The sequence below is a fragment of the Telopea speciosissima genome, chromosome 7 (assembly GCF_018873765.1).
Source record: "Telopea speciosissima isolate NSW1024214 ecotype Mountain lineage chromosome 7, Tspe_v1, whole genome shotgun sequence".
Classification (NCBI taxonomy): Eukaryota; Viridiplantae; Streptophyta; class Magnoliopsida; order Proteales; family Proteaceae; genus Telopea; species Telopea speciosissima.
The window spans coordinates 10,829,150-10,845,175 of NC_057922.1; the positions used below are offsets into that span (position 1 = coordinate 10,829,150).

Consider the following 16,026-nt stretch of genomic DNA (forward strand, 5'->3'; position numbering starts at 1 on the left):
CTTTTCTTTATCAAAAAAAAAAAATCAAATTTTAACTTTTATTAACTGGTTGGGCGGCTTGGGCCTCTGATTTTCTGGTTTTCCGTTTGGCTTAAAAAAATCTGGTGAGAGAGGAGAAAGGAGAAAAGGAAGAGGAGAGAGACTCAACCCACCCCAGTCAACACGGAAGGCGGCTTACATCCATCTCTCTCTTCTCCGTTCCTTTCTTCAGTTCTTCCCTCCTTCGATGAAACCCTAGAGCCTGTAAATTTGAATATACAGAGGTGGTGTGAGAGACGAATCAAAGCATTCTCTCTCGAATTGCACAAATGTTCGACCTCCTCTGATGAATTGGCGTAATTCCCGGAATAGAGATGACATCCGAGATCGAGGTCGTTGATGAAGGAGAAAACCCGACGGGTTCGAACTGTGGACTTTCAACGGAGACGACTGCCATCGGTGCAGGCGATGAGATTCTTCGGAACGATGTGTACACTGCAGCGGCGTACGGTGACTTAGAGAAGTTGCAGAGGTTGGTGGAGCGTGAAGGGTGTTCAGTATGTGAGCCAGATGGGCTTGGGTATTATGCGTTGCAGTGGGCGGCTTTGAACAATAGGACCGCGGCCGCGCAGTATATTATTGAGGTTTTGGATCCGATTCTCCTTTGATATTTTCTTCACATTGGGCCTCTATTGATTGGATATTCGAATTTGCAGCTAAATTCACTTGTCTTCTTCTTCATTCTTTATTCTGTATTATTGTTTTCAAGTCCCAGATTATTCTTTCTTAACTTTTGGAAGATTTTAGCTAGTTGACTTTTTTGCCTCTTTTTCCTTGGCTCGTGAACTTACAGAGGGGGATTTTACTTCTTCCCTTTTTGGGCCCATAGTAATCACTAGTTGAACTTTAGATACGGCAGATTATTTTCTTCTTCTTCTTCTTCTTCTTTTTTTTTTTTATTTTTTTTATTTTTGGCCATTCACTGTCAATGTTTTTATAGTTTTTCCCCATTCATTTTCCAGCGAGGAGGAGATGTGAATGCAGCCGATCACACTGGGCAAACAGCATTGCATTGGAGTGCTGTGCGGGGAGCGATCCAGGTCGCTGAGCTATTACTCCAGGAGGGTGCTCGTGTGGATGCTGCTGATTTATATGGTTATCAGGTTAGTCTCCCCCTCGCCTCTCCAATCGTTATTGGACTTGAATTTGGTGATGGATAGTTCATTGAAGATATATTCTGTACAAGGTCAAGGAGTAAGTGTCTTGCTTGAACACAGCCAATGAATAGGGCTACTGGTATTCCAGTTTTTTATGACTTGTGAGCTTGTGTGCATCCATTAGCCATGGTGTTTTGCAAAACAGTGGAGGATGTTTTTTTGATCAAACAGTGGAGCATAGTTCTAAATCTTGCCGAGATCTCGGAAAACTCGAAAAACTCGCTGGTCGAAACGAGAACTGGCGACAATGTTTCAAAAATCTTGATCGAAATTTCGGCGAGATTTTGGTACTTTTGTACCATCTCGCCAAAATGGTACAAAGTACCTTATAAAAAGACACAATCTTGACCCATACTTCGAAATTTCGAAGTAAACTTGACAGAATCGTGGGTTTGGACCTAGATAAGGGGGAAAAACCTTGGGATTCATATGTCATGCAGACAAAGGGCAATGCACGTCATCTCCATTGAACAATGAGTAGACTCGTTCCAGCACGTCATAGTTCATATCCGTAGGCAGTCACATACTCAGTATTGTATTGTTGGGAGTTGGGATGTGGAAGACTAGGGTGTCTGACTCATGTATTGTTCACTGTACTTGGGTTGGGTGTCTATGTAATAAGCATTGTTCACACTTCACTATAATTTGTAGTTTGTAGTAGAAACTTTAAGTCTTTAACTACTACTTAAATAATTATTCAATATTATGTGTCTTCATCCATTATTGCATAATTTACTTGTTTTACTTATCAATTATGTCTCATAGTACTCAAACAATGTGTAGAATAGGCAATATTACATTAAGGGTTCGACGTTTATTGCCAACCAAGGATGCAATTCCAAAACACCAAATTAGTTTTATTTAAAATAAAAATAAAAATACAATTTAAAGATTTAAATATGTTTATTAAGCCTAAAACAAGCTTCCCTTAATTTTTCGGAGCCAACTACGACCATTTGCCCACTGAAACATCATACCGAAAAATATTGATATTAATATATAAATATAAATATATCAATATCAATAGAAGATTTAAAAAAAGAATCACATTATTGACCTTATAAAATTATAAATAAAAGATAAAAATCCAATAAGGTAACTTAATCCGATAGACGGATACGGATATATATTTCGGATATTTTATTACCATCAGATAGCTAAACGAATCGGATGATAATCGGTCGAAAACTGGGATTACCATATTCATATCCGATTAGTTTTCGGACGGATTCGGATAGTTTCAAGATAGTAATTTTTCGAATACGGATTCTCTTAACGAATACGAACACGAATCGAATACGGATTTTCGACTATCCGTTTACATCTCTAATGTCTGGGTTATGTTTATACCAGCTTTTGTGGTCAAATGTCATTACTCATTATCTATTCGTAATGAAAGAATTCCCATTTCTAGTGAAGTGGTCTCTTTCAGGCTTCAGGACAAAACTTGGGTCATTTAGTTACACAGAGAAAAATAGAAACCTATCTTTATAACCTGCTAGTAGGCTATTCTTTTACTGTCGCTCGAGAATTCTCTCCCTCTGGTCTCATTCAGCAGGACAATCATGTCTGGCCAGTATAGTAATAGTCTGCGACTCTGCCACTTTGAAGTCCCATCACTAATTGGATGGGGTGGTTTGGTTCAAGGAACTGATGATGGATGGCTCAGATAGCCTTTGAAGAATTTTTAGGGATCAGGAAGAGTATTTTATTTTCTTTAATTGTTAATGAATATATCTGTATGTAGTTTTTTAATCATTAAAAACTCCAAGGGAGTTTCTGGTATTGGTGTCATCACAGGTGCTGAAGCTAAATTGTAAATTCTATGCACCTTATACCTGTACATTTTGGGCTATGTGATGAGGACACTCAACCTTTGGAAGATGAATACATCCCAGGCACATTTGTTGGAGCGATGGGGGTGCCAATGTACAAGGAAAACTCTTAATGCATCTTCTTCCTCATTTGCAGAGAAGGCTCCCTTTGGTATCATTTTTACTTTTGATTTTTGCCTATTTAACAAAAATCATTGATGAAAACCATTTTTGATCAAAAACTAAAAATCGTATGGTAAACATTAGACATAATAGAGTATAGAATGAGAAATGGTTTGGTATGGTCATGTGTAGAATAGTTTTTTGAAGAAATGATGGGTGAAGAGATTCCCTCTTCAACCATCTTCCTTCTTGGGAAAACGGAAAGGGATAAGAAGAAGCCCAAATTAATCAAATTGATGTAGTTAATTCGATTAATAAAAGAAGAGAAAAATAGTTGGAATAAACTAAAAATAACGAATAATAAAAAGCAGGAAAGAATCTTACCTGCTCGACGCTTGAATGTGCCGATCGTGAAAGAGAACGATCAATCCTAGAAAGCATTATCATTCGTTCAATCCGAGCATGAAGCAGTAGATGATTACATGGAGAAAATGCCCTGAAGAAGGAGATTCAATGATCAAGAAGCCAAAAGGAAAAAAAAATGAATAATTCGTGGGAAAGCAGTGACTAGGTAGATGTCCAGGAATGTTGGTGGTTCGTCCCAAGTTCGGATTTTTTAGCAGAGATATCAAATCGAATGGCTCCGTGCAAAGCTGCTTCCCTACACTGCAATAACATGAAATCGGGTGGTTTTATGGCGTTTGGGATCTTTTTGTTTTTCGTGGGGGCGGAGAGCAAAGGCTATGGGGTTGCAGGAGGAAGGAGGAGCAGGAGCAGGAAGAGGGTCAATCCTTCTAATTAAATGAGGAAATGATGCTTCTAACCTTTTATTTTGAGACTTATGAGCACGTGCTCATTGTAGTCCCCGCATAAATGATCGAGACTGATTTTTGGCCAAAACACATAAATGGGTCAGGACCTATTTGTGGGTTTTGTGTTTTTTCAAATTTAAAAAAAAAAAAAAAAAAAAAAGAAACAAGCTCCATAAATGATACCAAATACAACCAAAATTTTGGACAAAAATAAAAAATACCAATGATACCAAAGAGGCACTAATACTGTTGCACAAGCTGTATTATTTTTATTTAATAGTTTTTCATTATAATGTATCTAAAAAGGCAAGCATGTCAACTAACTCTTTATGAATGTGTCACTGCATCAAAATTGGCATTTTCAATGGCTACTTTTGTGTTTCAAAAGCCAAACACATGAGTGTTTAAGTAAATAGGTTTTTACCCTGACTGTTGCTTTAACTCAGAACCTCACTCAATGTTTGCTGCTAGATACCGGGTTTCTTGTTCATATGATCTTTAAATATATGAACTTTGCAGTAGCTATTCTCGCTTATTCTGGAAGGTTGTTTGCTTTGGAGAAGGGGAGGCCACTTGTCCATTCTATAGACCTTATTCTTGACCTGTCTCACTCAATTCAACTAAACTCAGCTCAACTAAGCCTTATCCCAGCTAAACAGAATCAATTACATGGATTCTCTTTTTTCCATTTAACTCTATTCAAGGCTATAGTTTTTGTCAACCCTAATCTGTGCATGCCTGGTCTTTGAAAAAGAAAAAACTGGCCTATTTCTTGCCTTAAGGTCCAACAAAGCAGCTTTTGTATATTTTTCTTTTTTGTGGGATCTGGCATTTTCTGGTATAGGTAGGGATTGTGGAGACTTGACAAGAGATGTTCTTTTCACTATGTTGATGCTCACTGTGGTGCAAGATTTCATCAGTAAAAGAAATTACTACTTATCTCATCTTAGGGTTTTTGAGAGATTCACTTGAAGGGATTCTTTTTGACAGTTTGAATTCGATTAGTTGGGTTCAGTCTGAACATACTTTCATTTGGAGGCTAACACAATACTGCAACGAGGCTAGCAACTAAGGTCTTGGCTTAAGGATTAGACTTTTTTCTCCCTCAGTGGAGGCCCTGTGTACTAACGACATTGTGGATTCTTTAGCTAATTGTGTGATTCATGATTGGTTCTTTAGTAGAAACATTATACACTTGAGGAGTTCTTGACTCTAATCTTCTTGGTTTGTTTTGCTTGGGTGTATTTTAATACTGCTGGATACTTGTTACAAATATGTGCATTTTATTTCCATACATGAACATCGGAAGCATATTTTAACAGGATATTTGTATTCTTCATTTTACTATGCCAAATATAGTCCACCCCATACAGCCACTTTTAGGATGGTTTTTGGCTTAAGTCCTAACTTGTGTGACTTACCCCAAAGGCAACATTTCAGTGATCACGATCAATTCACTGCCAGCAAAGGTAACAATGTGTATTTTTGGGGTGGGGGGGGGGGAAGTGGGACAATTTTCTTTTAGGAACTTCTAAATCTAATTGTACTTTCCATAGCCCATTGTTTGTTAAATTATATATTATCAGAAGAGTGAGTCCTTCTGTCTTTCTTGTCCAATGACTTTGCTTTCATTTTCTCTTTATTCTCGAGGCATTTTACTGCTTAAAGTCTCTGAGCACCAGTTGCATCTTTAATTTCACTTTGATGCAGACAACTCATGTTGCAGCTCAATATGGTCAAACAGCTTACCTTTATCATGTTGTTACAAAATGGAACGCTGATCCTGATGTTCCTGATAACGATGGAAGAAGTCCTCTACACTGGTAATTTACAGTTTGGACTACACTCCTTTTCTTATTCTTTTAATGAATAAGAATATTTTGACTTGGCCACTTTCAATTATGTTTTTCAATTTGTATGTCTCTGCCTGCGACACTTTAGTATGGGAAAAGGGTTTCCCAGCTGGGTTGTCTAAGTCTCTTAAGTAGACGACCTGTCCTATTTCTTTGGAGTGATGACAGGGATGATTCATATTGTCTATTGGACAGATCTTCTGGATTTCTTGTGTGATCTTTTTGTGCCCGTTCACATCAGTGTTGCTAATTGTGTATTGAATCATGCCCCAGTAATAGAAATTAGGGTCTCTTTTGCGGAGTTGAAACTGAAAATTTTAACATAAGTTGTTTATGTTATGGCTAAAATCTAGAGCCCGTTGGGCTTCCATCTTTGTTGTACATGTACACTTCCAATGTACTGTTTATAACTTTGTTAGAAAACTTGGTCAGCAAACATATTCCATTTAAATATCTGTAATTTTATAGATTCTTCTTAACAAACACGTACCTTTGTGGAAATATTGGATCCAAAGTTCGGTTGCTCATGCAACATATTAGGAAAAAAACGCTGACCAACATGTTATTGATGAGGCTTGAAAGAATCTGATATCATGCGGTTGAAATACCTAGCCAGTCTAAAAGATAGACCTCCTGATAATCAAGTTTAAGGTTTTCTTAAAAAAACTGTCTGGACCTGCAACTGTCATGGACAATGTCATGAGCTATGAACTACACATTGTCCAAAATTATCTTTTTATTTTTATTATTATTTTTTTAATATTTGTGAAATATATTTTTGGCTCTCTCACAAGATTTTAGAATTCAGAATATATTGGAACATGAATTATAATGTATCTCCTAAAATAAAACAAGCATATTCTAAGGCTTGAAATGGATAGGTGGTTGCCTGGCCCAAATCAATGCCGAGGCTGTCCTTAAAAATTCAGTTTATCTTCTACCTTTAAATCCCTTAGGCTTCCATGGTCCTCACATCATGGTTCACCTTCTGATTTCCTCTAGTAGAACTGTTGTAACATGAAAGCTGCACTGTAGTAGCTTGGGAGACAAAGGAAAAATGTGTACGCTGTAGTGCATTTGCAGAGAATTATGCCATTCGGAAGAAGTCTTCTACAGAGGGAAAGCCTGTTACGAGTAAGTGGAGAGGCTCTTTCAAAACCAGAGATTTGAGTGTAGTTGGTTTTGGACAATGAAAAAATCAGTGACTATTTCAGACATAGTTATCAAGGCGTCGCCGTGGCAACGCCATGGCGTCCATGCTCCTTGGTCGCCTTGGACGCCTTGGGCGCCATGGCGGGCGACTTGTCGCCATGGCGGTGTCGCCTTGAATTTTGCCCCTCTAAAACGCCATGGTCGCTTTTTCCCAACTTGATAACTATGATTTCAGAACATACATAGTATCTATATATTAGTATATTGATATTGTGGAAATTGGTATTGTGGAAATTGGTATAATATATGGCTAAGGTAAACAATAGACATCTCTTTTCCTCTGGTATTTTGGTACTAATGGGAAGACATACTGTTCTTTAGAAATTGGTAGTATGCACATTAATATGCGTATCATATGAATGCTAACTCTATTCGGTGCTTTAATTCTTTTCTGGGAAAGTCATATTTTATCTTGGGTGCTATCACATGCCTATCATACCCAAATATTTTATAATCATTAAATTTCGGTTTAAACTACTCGTTAACATTTCAGTTGTCCATAATCATGGGCATCAATGATTGCCTTCATTAGATTTGTGCATTATGTTATAGCTGAAATGATTTTTTTCTTTTCTTTTGAGCTTCACAGGGCTGCCTATAAAGGTTTTGCCGATTGTATACGACTTCTTCTTTTTCTGGATGCGTATAGGGGACGACAGGATAAAGAGGGTAATATTGCATTCTCTGTTTTCTCATTAGCTAACCTGTTATTTCCTGAGCAGTCATTACTGTATTCTGTTGCTTTGGAGAAGATAGATTCTACTTTCTATGTTAATTCATCTTGCCTGTTGAATAGTGTTACTTACTCTTGTTTCCACCTTTCATTAGGTTGTACCCCCCTACATTGGGCTGCTATTCGGGGGAATCTAGAGGCATGCACAGTCTTAGTGCAGGCAGGGAAGAAAGAAGACTTGATGGTGACTGATAACACTGGCTTTACACCAGCACAGCTTGCTTCTGATAAGAATCACCGACAAATTGCTTTTTTTCTTGTAGGTATTCTAGAACCAAAGCAGTTCAATATTTACTAGTAGTGTTGTGTTGTTTTTGTTGTTGTTGTGTTAAGAGTTAAGACTTTCAGTAATTCATTGTTGGGATCAAATATTTCTTGATTCTGAAAACCATGCCTGCATGCAGTATCTGCTGACCCATTGTATAAGATTGGCAGAAACTCCTTAAGAAGTACATTTACAAAGAAAATAATTTTCTATGCCATTTATCTTTACAACTCAACTCAGCCTAAACCCAACTAAATGGGGTCGGCTACATGGATCCTTTTACAAGAAAAGGAAAAAAGGTGAAGGAAAAAAAGTACAACAACAAAAGAGAACTTTTAAAGAAGATATCATTTTATGGTCTTCTACTAGTAAAGCTTTCTGTATTTTGATTGTTTCTGATATCAGAGTAATGGCATCCAACCCAAAAACCTGAGCTTCAGGGTGGAGAGTCCCTTCCAAGGTCATAAGCGAAACTGCTGTACACTACCCAACCAAAGTTGGACTAAACTCCCCTCCCACTCCTGGCCGTGGAGCACATTCACTGCATCACAGAGCCTATTGGGCTTTCTTTATTATTAGTAGTTTTTCTTACCTAGCCTGTTGTATAGGATAGCTGTATATGGAATAGTAGCAGCTGACCTTTCTTCTTTTGGTATGGCTCCTTGTGTGACTTGTGCCCCTTTTGACAAAATAATTCTTATAGAAGAGAAAAGGACCTTATTGATGCTTCCTGATTTTCAGAGTTACTTCCAGATAAAAGAGTCCTGTTTGGACTTTAGAATGCACAGTATTTAAATTTTTTTCACCTGTGAGTATTTAGAAAATAAAATTTCAAACATATACTGCAAATTGCTATAGACATTGAAGCGCATACAAGTCATTGTCTAACAATTTTAACCTAACAACTCCCCTCCCACTCCTGGCCGTGGAGCACATTCACTGCATCACAGAGCCTATTGGGCTTTCTTTAATATTGTAGTTTTTCTTACCTAGCCTGTTGTATAGGATAGCTGTATATGGAATAGTAGCAGCTGACCTTTCTTCTTTTGGTACGGCTCCTTGTGTGACTTGTGCCCCTTTTGACAAAATAATTCCTATAGAAGAGAAAAGGACCTTATTGATGCTTCCTGATTTTCAGAGTTACTTCCAGATAAAGGAGTCCTGTTTGGACTTTAGAATGCACAGTATTTAAATTTTTTTCACCTGTGAGTATTTAGAAAATAAAATTTCAAACATATACTGCAAATTGGTATAGACATTGAAGCGCATACAAGTCATTGTCTAACAATTTTAACCTAACTCAAAACTCAGAAGTGGATTGAAATATCTTATGATTCAGAATTAAGAGGATCTTTCAATTTCTCTTTTCATATATTCTGTCTAATGAAATTTTCTTATATGCCCAATTTTGCAGGGGAATGCCAGAAGGTTGTTTGATAAACGCTGTGATGGAAACAGCCGCCTGGGGAAAATTTCAAAGCTAGGACTTGCACCTGTACTTTGGTGTATAATACCTATGTTACTAGTGACCTATATTCATTCTGTCATCATTGGTATGGTGCTTCGATGTTGCATGTAAGATTTTACCATATGCATTTAAATGTCAATCTGGTGAACTTACCATAGTTATTCCTTTCTTGCTTTGGCCACAGCATCAAACCTGCCGAAGTTAACACCTGGATTTGGGCTTTTTGCATGGTTGGGTGTTTTTCTTGCGACTGCTGGTCTAGTGATGTTTTACAGGTGTAGCAGGTATCTTCTCGACCATTTGATATTATTCCTTGACTTGGGGGTGGCGGGTGGGGAGGAATTATTGACCATTGTTAGAATACCTTGCAAGATAATTCTTTGAAGTGATTGCAATGTGACAATAGATTGATTTTGTTTGTATTTATTTTCCTGTTTCTTTGTCTCCTCTTCTATTTATTTACTTAAATAGATTGAGGTTCCTATACTGCCATTAAATAAAGATAACTGGATTTCAGTCATTACTGATATGTAATAACTAATCTAGTTTTAGTTGTTGTTGAATAAGATGGTACCTTGCTTCATCAAAGATGTAACACAGTCATGTGTGCTATTATCCAAGAATTTGGCTGTAGCAGAATTAAAAACAGTTACTTAATTTACTATTCAAGGTCTGAACGACCCCATCGGATATATGTTTTAGTGACCTCCGTGGAAACACCCCCCCCCCGCGTAAATGCTTCAAACATATTTGTCAAGGTGTCCAGACACCTTGGTCGCCTAGGCACCTTGAAAACTATGGCTTCAAACTTCATCAACTTCAGATTTTCTAGATATTCTTTTCTATAAATGGTGAAAATTTTTACAGGACATAACTTTGGTTACAAAAACTTTTTAACATAGTATCTATAAGTATGCTTTCTAGTAAACAAAATTTGTGTTTTGAGCTATCTAAACATCCCCAAGTAATGCTATCTGAAAATCTAGATTATGGATCTCAGATGCAAGTAGGCCCAATAATCAATTTGTAATCAGATCTGAGATAAAAGAAACAATTTCGTTGTTAAGGGAAGAACTCAAATCGATGGAAGGGAAGGAAAAAGAGATGAGATTGAACTTCTTGGGAGGAAGAAGAGAGGGGAAGAGAAGAGAAGAAAATCGTTTGGGATACCAATCCCGTGTACACTGCTCAATAGCACCAAAACTCTTAAAAGAACTCATATTCTTTACTCAAATCATATCTTATTGATGGAGTGTGTATTCCATATATAAAGACCTTCTAAAATTCCTAATTTGACTCATAAAAGGATTCCTAATCATTCTAATACACTCTATAATAAATTAAATAAAACTCACAACAGATCTCTTTTTAGCTATTCGGTATTCTAATCTTAACTCAAACACTCAACTAATAATCCCATGTACTAATTTTATCCCCACTTTATGGGCTTATAAAATTAGGCCAATTACAATGAAGGGCATACCTAGTGCGCGAGGCTCCTGCTACTGCGGGGTCTGGGGAGGGTCATAATATCATAGCCGTACCCCCGCTTTACGGAGAGGCTGTTTCTGTGTTTCCTGACTCAAACTTGAGATCACTAGGTCGCACTGGAGCAACCTTACCGTTGTGTCGAGGCCTGCCCTCAGGCCCATTACAATGAAATCCAAGAAAATAAAAGGCCCAACTTATAATATAGCTATCCATTGGAATGCCAAGTGCCACCAGCCCCTTATGGGTCTCCCAATCTTGGATATATGCATCCATGTGGGATTAATTCCTAATGATGTAATTCAACTGCATCAACTCCTGTTATTGAGACCGCCCTCAAGTTTGGTAGATCTGTAGGAATAAGAACACTTAATGGGTGCTTTTAGACGTAGTTCTCGAACAAAATCCAAAATATGAACATGATATTGCATCCGTGTCTTGAAGTATGTGGGGAATAACAAATGCTCAACATCTTTTGTTGAGTGTAGTATGTTGTTACTTCACCCTTAATAATCATCTCGTTTCCCTTGACCGTTATTTGTTGTCCCACATCAGAGCGGTCTTCCTCTTGCTTTGACCCTTTCGACTCTTCCTGTGGATGCATTGTGGGTGTCACTTCGACTATCTTTAAAGAGTTATCACATTGCAACCCCTTCAAAACAAAATAGTTTTGTAGATGAGAGGACTCTAACATACATACATTTGCGTCAAGATAAAAAACACCATGTCGAGCTTTCAACCACTGCTGACCAACTCTGCTGATGTGTTTCAAAGAATCAAACACCTAGCAATAAGCATCATCAAAATATGAAGAAATAAAAAATTCAACAAAAACATCATCTTCAGATTCAATGATAACCTTCGTTGGTCTTTGATAACATCTCCATCACAGACAGCGAGATGAAATTTTCGCTTTGCCCTTCATCAATGAATAAAATTAGCAAGTTTTCCGCTACTCTGGTATTGAATATGTAGGTATCCATGGTCAGGTTCGGTTCTAATACCAAATAATGCAATCTGAAAATCTAGATTAGGGATCTCAGATGCAAGCAGGCCTAGTAATCAAATTGTAATCTTATATAAGATAAAGGAAACAACTGCATTATTAAGGGAAGAAATCAGATCGATGGAAGGGAAGGAACAAGAGATGATATTGCTCCTTCTTGAGTGGAAGAAGAGAGAAAACATGCGGAAGAAGCGAGGAGAAGAACAGAAGAGAAGAAAATACTTTTGGGATACTAATCCCGTATGTACTACTCAATGGCACCAAAACTCTTTACCAAAAAAAAAAAAGTCATTCTTTACTCAAATCATCTCTAATTGATGGGGGGGGGGGGTGTTTGTATTGCATATATAAAGAACCTTCTAAAATTCCTAATTTGACTCATAATAGGACTTGTAATCACTCTAATACGCTCAATAAGTTAATAAACTCAAAATAGAACTCTATCTAGCTATTAGGCATTCTTATCTAATTCAAACGCTCAACTACTAATCCTGTGTACTAATTTTATCCCCATTTTATGGGCTTATAAAATAGGTCCATTGTAATGAAACCTAAGAAAATAAAAGGCCCAACCTATAACCACCCAAAGGTCAATTTCAGCATCTTATGGGTCTCCCAAGCTTGGATATTTGCATCCATACGGGGTTAATGCCTAATTAAACCGCATCACTAAGTCATGAATGCATGCTGGATCTTTTGTTGCATATTATTGGATTAAATGCTTTCTTCTATTAATGGTGAAGAGAATTCTTACAAGTGCCATTTCATTTTTTTCTAATATTTTGGACTTGTGGTTTTTGTTTAGGACATTTTATGATAACTTTTCTTAATATCTACCTGTTCTTTCCATGTCAAATTATATTGATTGCGTACACTTTGACCCAATGGTGAAATGTAGTTCACTTTTATACTATTACATTTAAATGTTAGATCTATAGAATTGGCACATGTATGCTGTTCAGTACATGTTTTCAAGGATCCGCAGATCCAGACCCCAATCCAGACTGCACTGATCCAGATTAATGTTGAATGTGATTGAATGGCTGATCCGAACTGTATCACCTGATGAATTGAATTGTTTCACAGTGGCTCATCCAGTCCTTTCAGTGTCTATCCGTCATTGATTAGATTGGTATTGGCTGAGATTTATTCAAATCCCTATCCAATTCCTGATCCCAAGAACCATGGTTCTGTAAGACTAGAAAGAACGAAAGAAAAAGAAAAATCAAACATGTGTTACATGGGAAAGTTATGCTTTGCTGCTTAAATTTGTAGTTCAATGTTGCACATAGGAGCAATTTAACTTTACTCTGATAATGTGCACAGATCATGCTTACACTTGCAGGGACTCATTTTGTCTGATTGTGTTTGTTTATAGGAAGGATCCCGGTTACATCAGAATGAATGCACATGATTCCCAGAATCTGAAAGATGATGTGAGTTTTATTCATTTCCCATTTCCTGTCACTGTTGTGATTTCTTGGCAGCGGACTTCATTTATGTTTTAAATAGACTGGCATTTTCTTTTCTCCGTGTCTTCTTGCTTCTATGTCTTGGTTACTGTTTCTTCCTCCTATCCCCTTCAGAACAATTTACAGTCTCTTTCTCCTTTGTGATTCCAATAGGAACCTTTGCTGAAGATTGAGGTTGGTCATCCTGCTTTGCTAGCTGGGAATTGGTCTCAGCTCTGTGCCACATGCAAGGTGCCATATCTTACTGCTTCTAATACTTCGCCTGTGGCTGATTCTCTGATAAATATTTGTTTTCCACCTGGCTAATATTTAGTTACTTTCTCTTCGTTTTGTTGTTTAGATTGTCAGGCCTCTTCGTGCAAAACACTGCTCCACCTGTGATCGTTGTGTTGAACAATTTGATCATCACTGCCCTTGGGTTTCAAATTGTATTGGCAAGGTATTTTGACACTTATAATTTGCATTTTCAATTTAACTACTTTTTCTCATGCACCACATCAATCTTCTAGAATTGTTGGAACACATTTCTCCAAAAAAGAGGGGGGGTGGAGGGAGAGAATTTGATGGAACATAAGGTGACCATAAGATCACAAGGAGAGTGTACCATGAGCACACCATCATGAAATACATTTGGGAGGTGGGGGCCATTAAGGATATTGGTGTTCTTCTGTTAACAGAACTTAATAAATTATCCTAACCATTTGGGGAAAAGAAAAGCTTATATTAAATCAAAAGAAGTAACCGAGTTTACAGAAGCTCAATCTACACACACTGGAATCCTTCTCCACATAATGTTAAAATGGAGTTGGAAGAATGTTCGACTTAGATGGTTCATGGTTGGCTGGTGGGTGAAATATTGGCATTAGGAGCTTTCTTGGTGTTTGTTGAATGGTTGGTTCCTCCTCATTGCTTAGTTACCATGTCTATTTTTGTGCTGTGGGTAGACTGTCCTAAGGATCTACTTGATGGTTCCCTTTTCTTATTTTGAATATGTATAATGACGAAATTGTGCTCTGATCCGTAGTCTGACCTTTTTGGTATCTATTTGTCATTGCAGAAAAATAAATGGGATTTCTTCATGTTTCTTTTTCTAGAAATATCCGCAATGCTGATTACTGGTGTAGTTGCTTTTACAAGTATGTGACCTCTTGAACTACTTCCTCATATTAAGCATCCTTGCCCCCATATTTCTTTTATCCCTGATGCAAATTTAAGCAATACTGTCATCTTTCCCACTTGAATGCATTGAAAACTTGTTTCTTATGCAGGAGTCTTGAAGGATCCAACAGCTCCATCTTCTTTTGGAGCATTTATTAATCATGCTGGCACTCACCATGTGGGGTCTTTGTCATTTCTGATTGTGGACTTCTTCCTCTTCTTTGGTGTTGCAGTCTTGACTGTTGTGCAGGCTTCACAGGTATGGAGACACCATCTAGTAGTACATAGATATTTCTCTTTTTATTTTGTATTGACATCTACATGTAGCTTAAGAATCAAGAATGCAAAAGCTGCTTTATTGCTTTAGGCTCTTTTGTTTTTGGTGGGGGGGGGGGGGATTGGGGTTAACAACCATTTGAAAGGAAATGCTCCTTAATTGCTTGCTGACCACTAATTTTAAAAGCTGAAATCATTTTTGGTATCTAAGCTAATCAAGGTATGTTATTTGCACCAGTGATTACTTGTGTGATATTAAGTCACTTTTTCTCCGGTTGTAGATATCCCGAAACATCACAACAAATGAAATGGCAAATGCTATGCGTTATAGCTACCTAAGGGGGTCCAATGGTCGATTCAGAAATCCATATGATCATGGCATACGGAAGAATTGTTCAGATTTCTTGATCAATGGCTACAATGAGGATGTGGAATGCATAGAAGAACCTAACCATGAGGAGATTGGAATGATGCAGATGGCTAGGAATTCGAATGTGCAAAATGGAGAGGCACATTCTCACCATGGCAATACGAATGGCCATGTTTCTGTTGATGTAGATTCTTCTAAGAACCCAACAACTCATCGTGGACACACACACTCCTCCCAGTGCAACCATAATAGCCATGGAAAGGCCAATGGTGTTCCATTAGGGTTGGGTATTGGCCTATGACAGAACAATGCCTGTTCTGTTGTAGCCTCATGATTTGTGTCACTCAATCTCCACTAGGTGGTCAAATTGTCCTCTTGTAGCAGTTACTGTTCATATGCATACACCTAGTTAGTTTTTAGTTAATTTCTTATTTCAGTTTTCTGTGTTTACAGTACTCTCTGCAAATTTGTATCTCTATTCTTTTGTATAATTTGATGTGATAAAGCATTAGCATTGAACAGAAATGTAAAACTGCTTTGGTTTTGAGTGCAGTGATAAGTCAGCACTAGAATTATATAAATGAACACAATGAGATGGGCCTAAACATCAAATGCAAGCCTTCTTTAGTTAATTGATGGGTTCAACTCAGTTAAACACTCTGCAATTAGCTGTCTGAAGCTTTGAAAAATTTCCATGTCTGGATTTGCATCCTTCCATCATTTTTGGACTCCAACAAGCCTACACATTCAAAGAAATAGTTGATCATTAGCAATTGAGAA

General features: G+C 37.5%; 1 protein-coding gene across 1 annotated transcript; it reads left to right on the forward strand.

The window, feature by feature from the left end:
• Positions 1-125: 125 nt before the first annotated feature.
• LOC122669270 (protein S-acyltransferase 24) lies at positions 126-15,798 on the forward strand. The gene is made up of 13 exons (XM_043865996.1): positions 126-623; positions 1,002-1,142; positions 5,656-5,768; positions 7,600-7,679; positions 7,839-8,002; positions 9,423-9,561; positions 9,661-9,760; positions 13,349-13,406; positions 13,596-13,673; positions 13,783-13,881; positions 14,500-14,578; positions 14,711-14,859; positions 15,158-15,798. Exons 1-13 carry the CDS (start codon positions 354-356, stop codon positions 15,545-15,547), a joined length of 1,860 nt encoding a protein of 619 aa, XP_043721931.1. The 5' UTR covers positions 126-353; the 3' UTR covers positions 15,548-15,798.
• The last annotated feature ends 228 nt before the right edge of the window (positions 15,799-16,026 follow it).

Excerpts from the sequence above, each read along its gene's own strand:
- LOC122669270 (XM_043865996.1), top strand. The coding sequence starts at position 354 with ATGACATCCGAGATCGAGGTCGTTGATGAAGGAGAAAACCCGACGGGT. Across the intron at positions 13,407-13,595 it reads CCCAGAATCTGAAAGATGAT|GAACCTTTGCTGAAGATTGA; the intron begins GTGAGTTTTATT and ends TGATTCCAATAG. Across the intron at positions 13,882-14,499 it reads TTTCAAATTGTATTGGCAAG|AAAAATAAATGGGATTTCTT; the intron begins GTATTTTGACAC and ends TTGTCATTGCAG.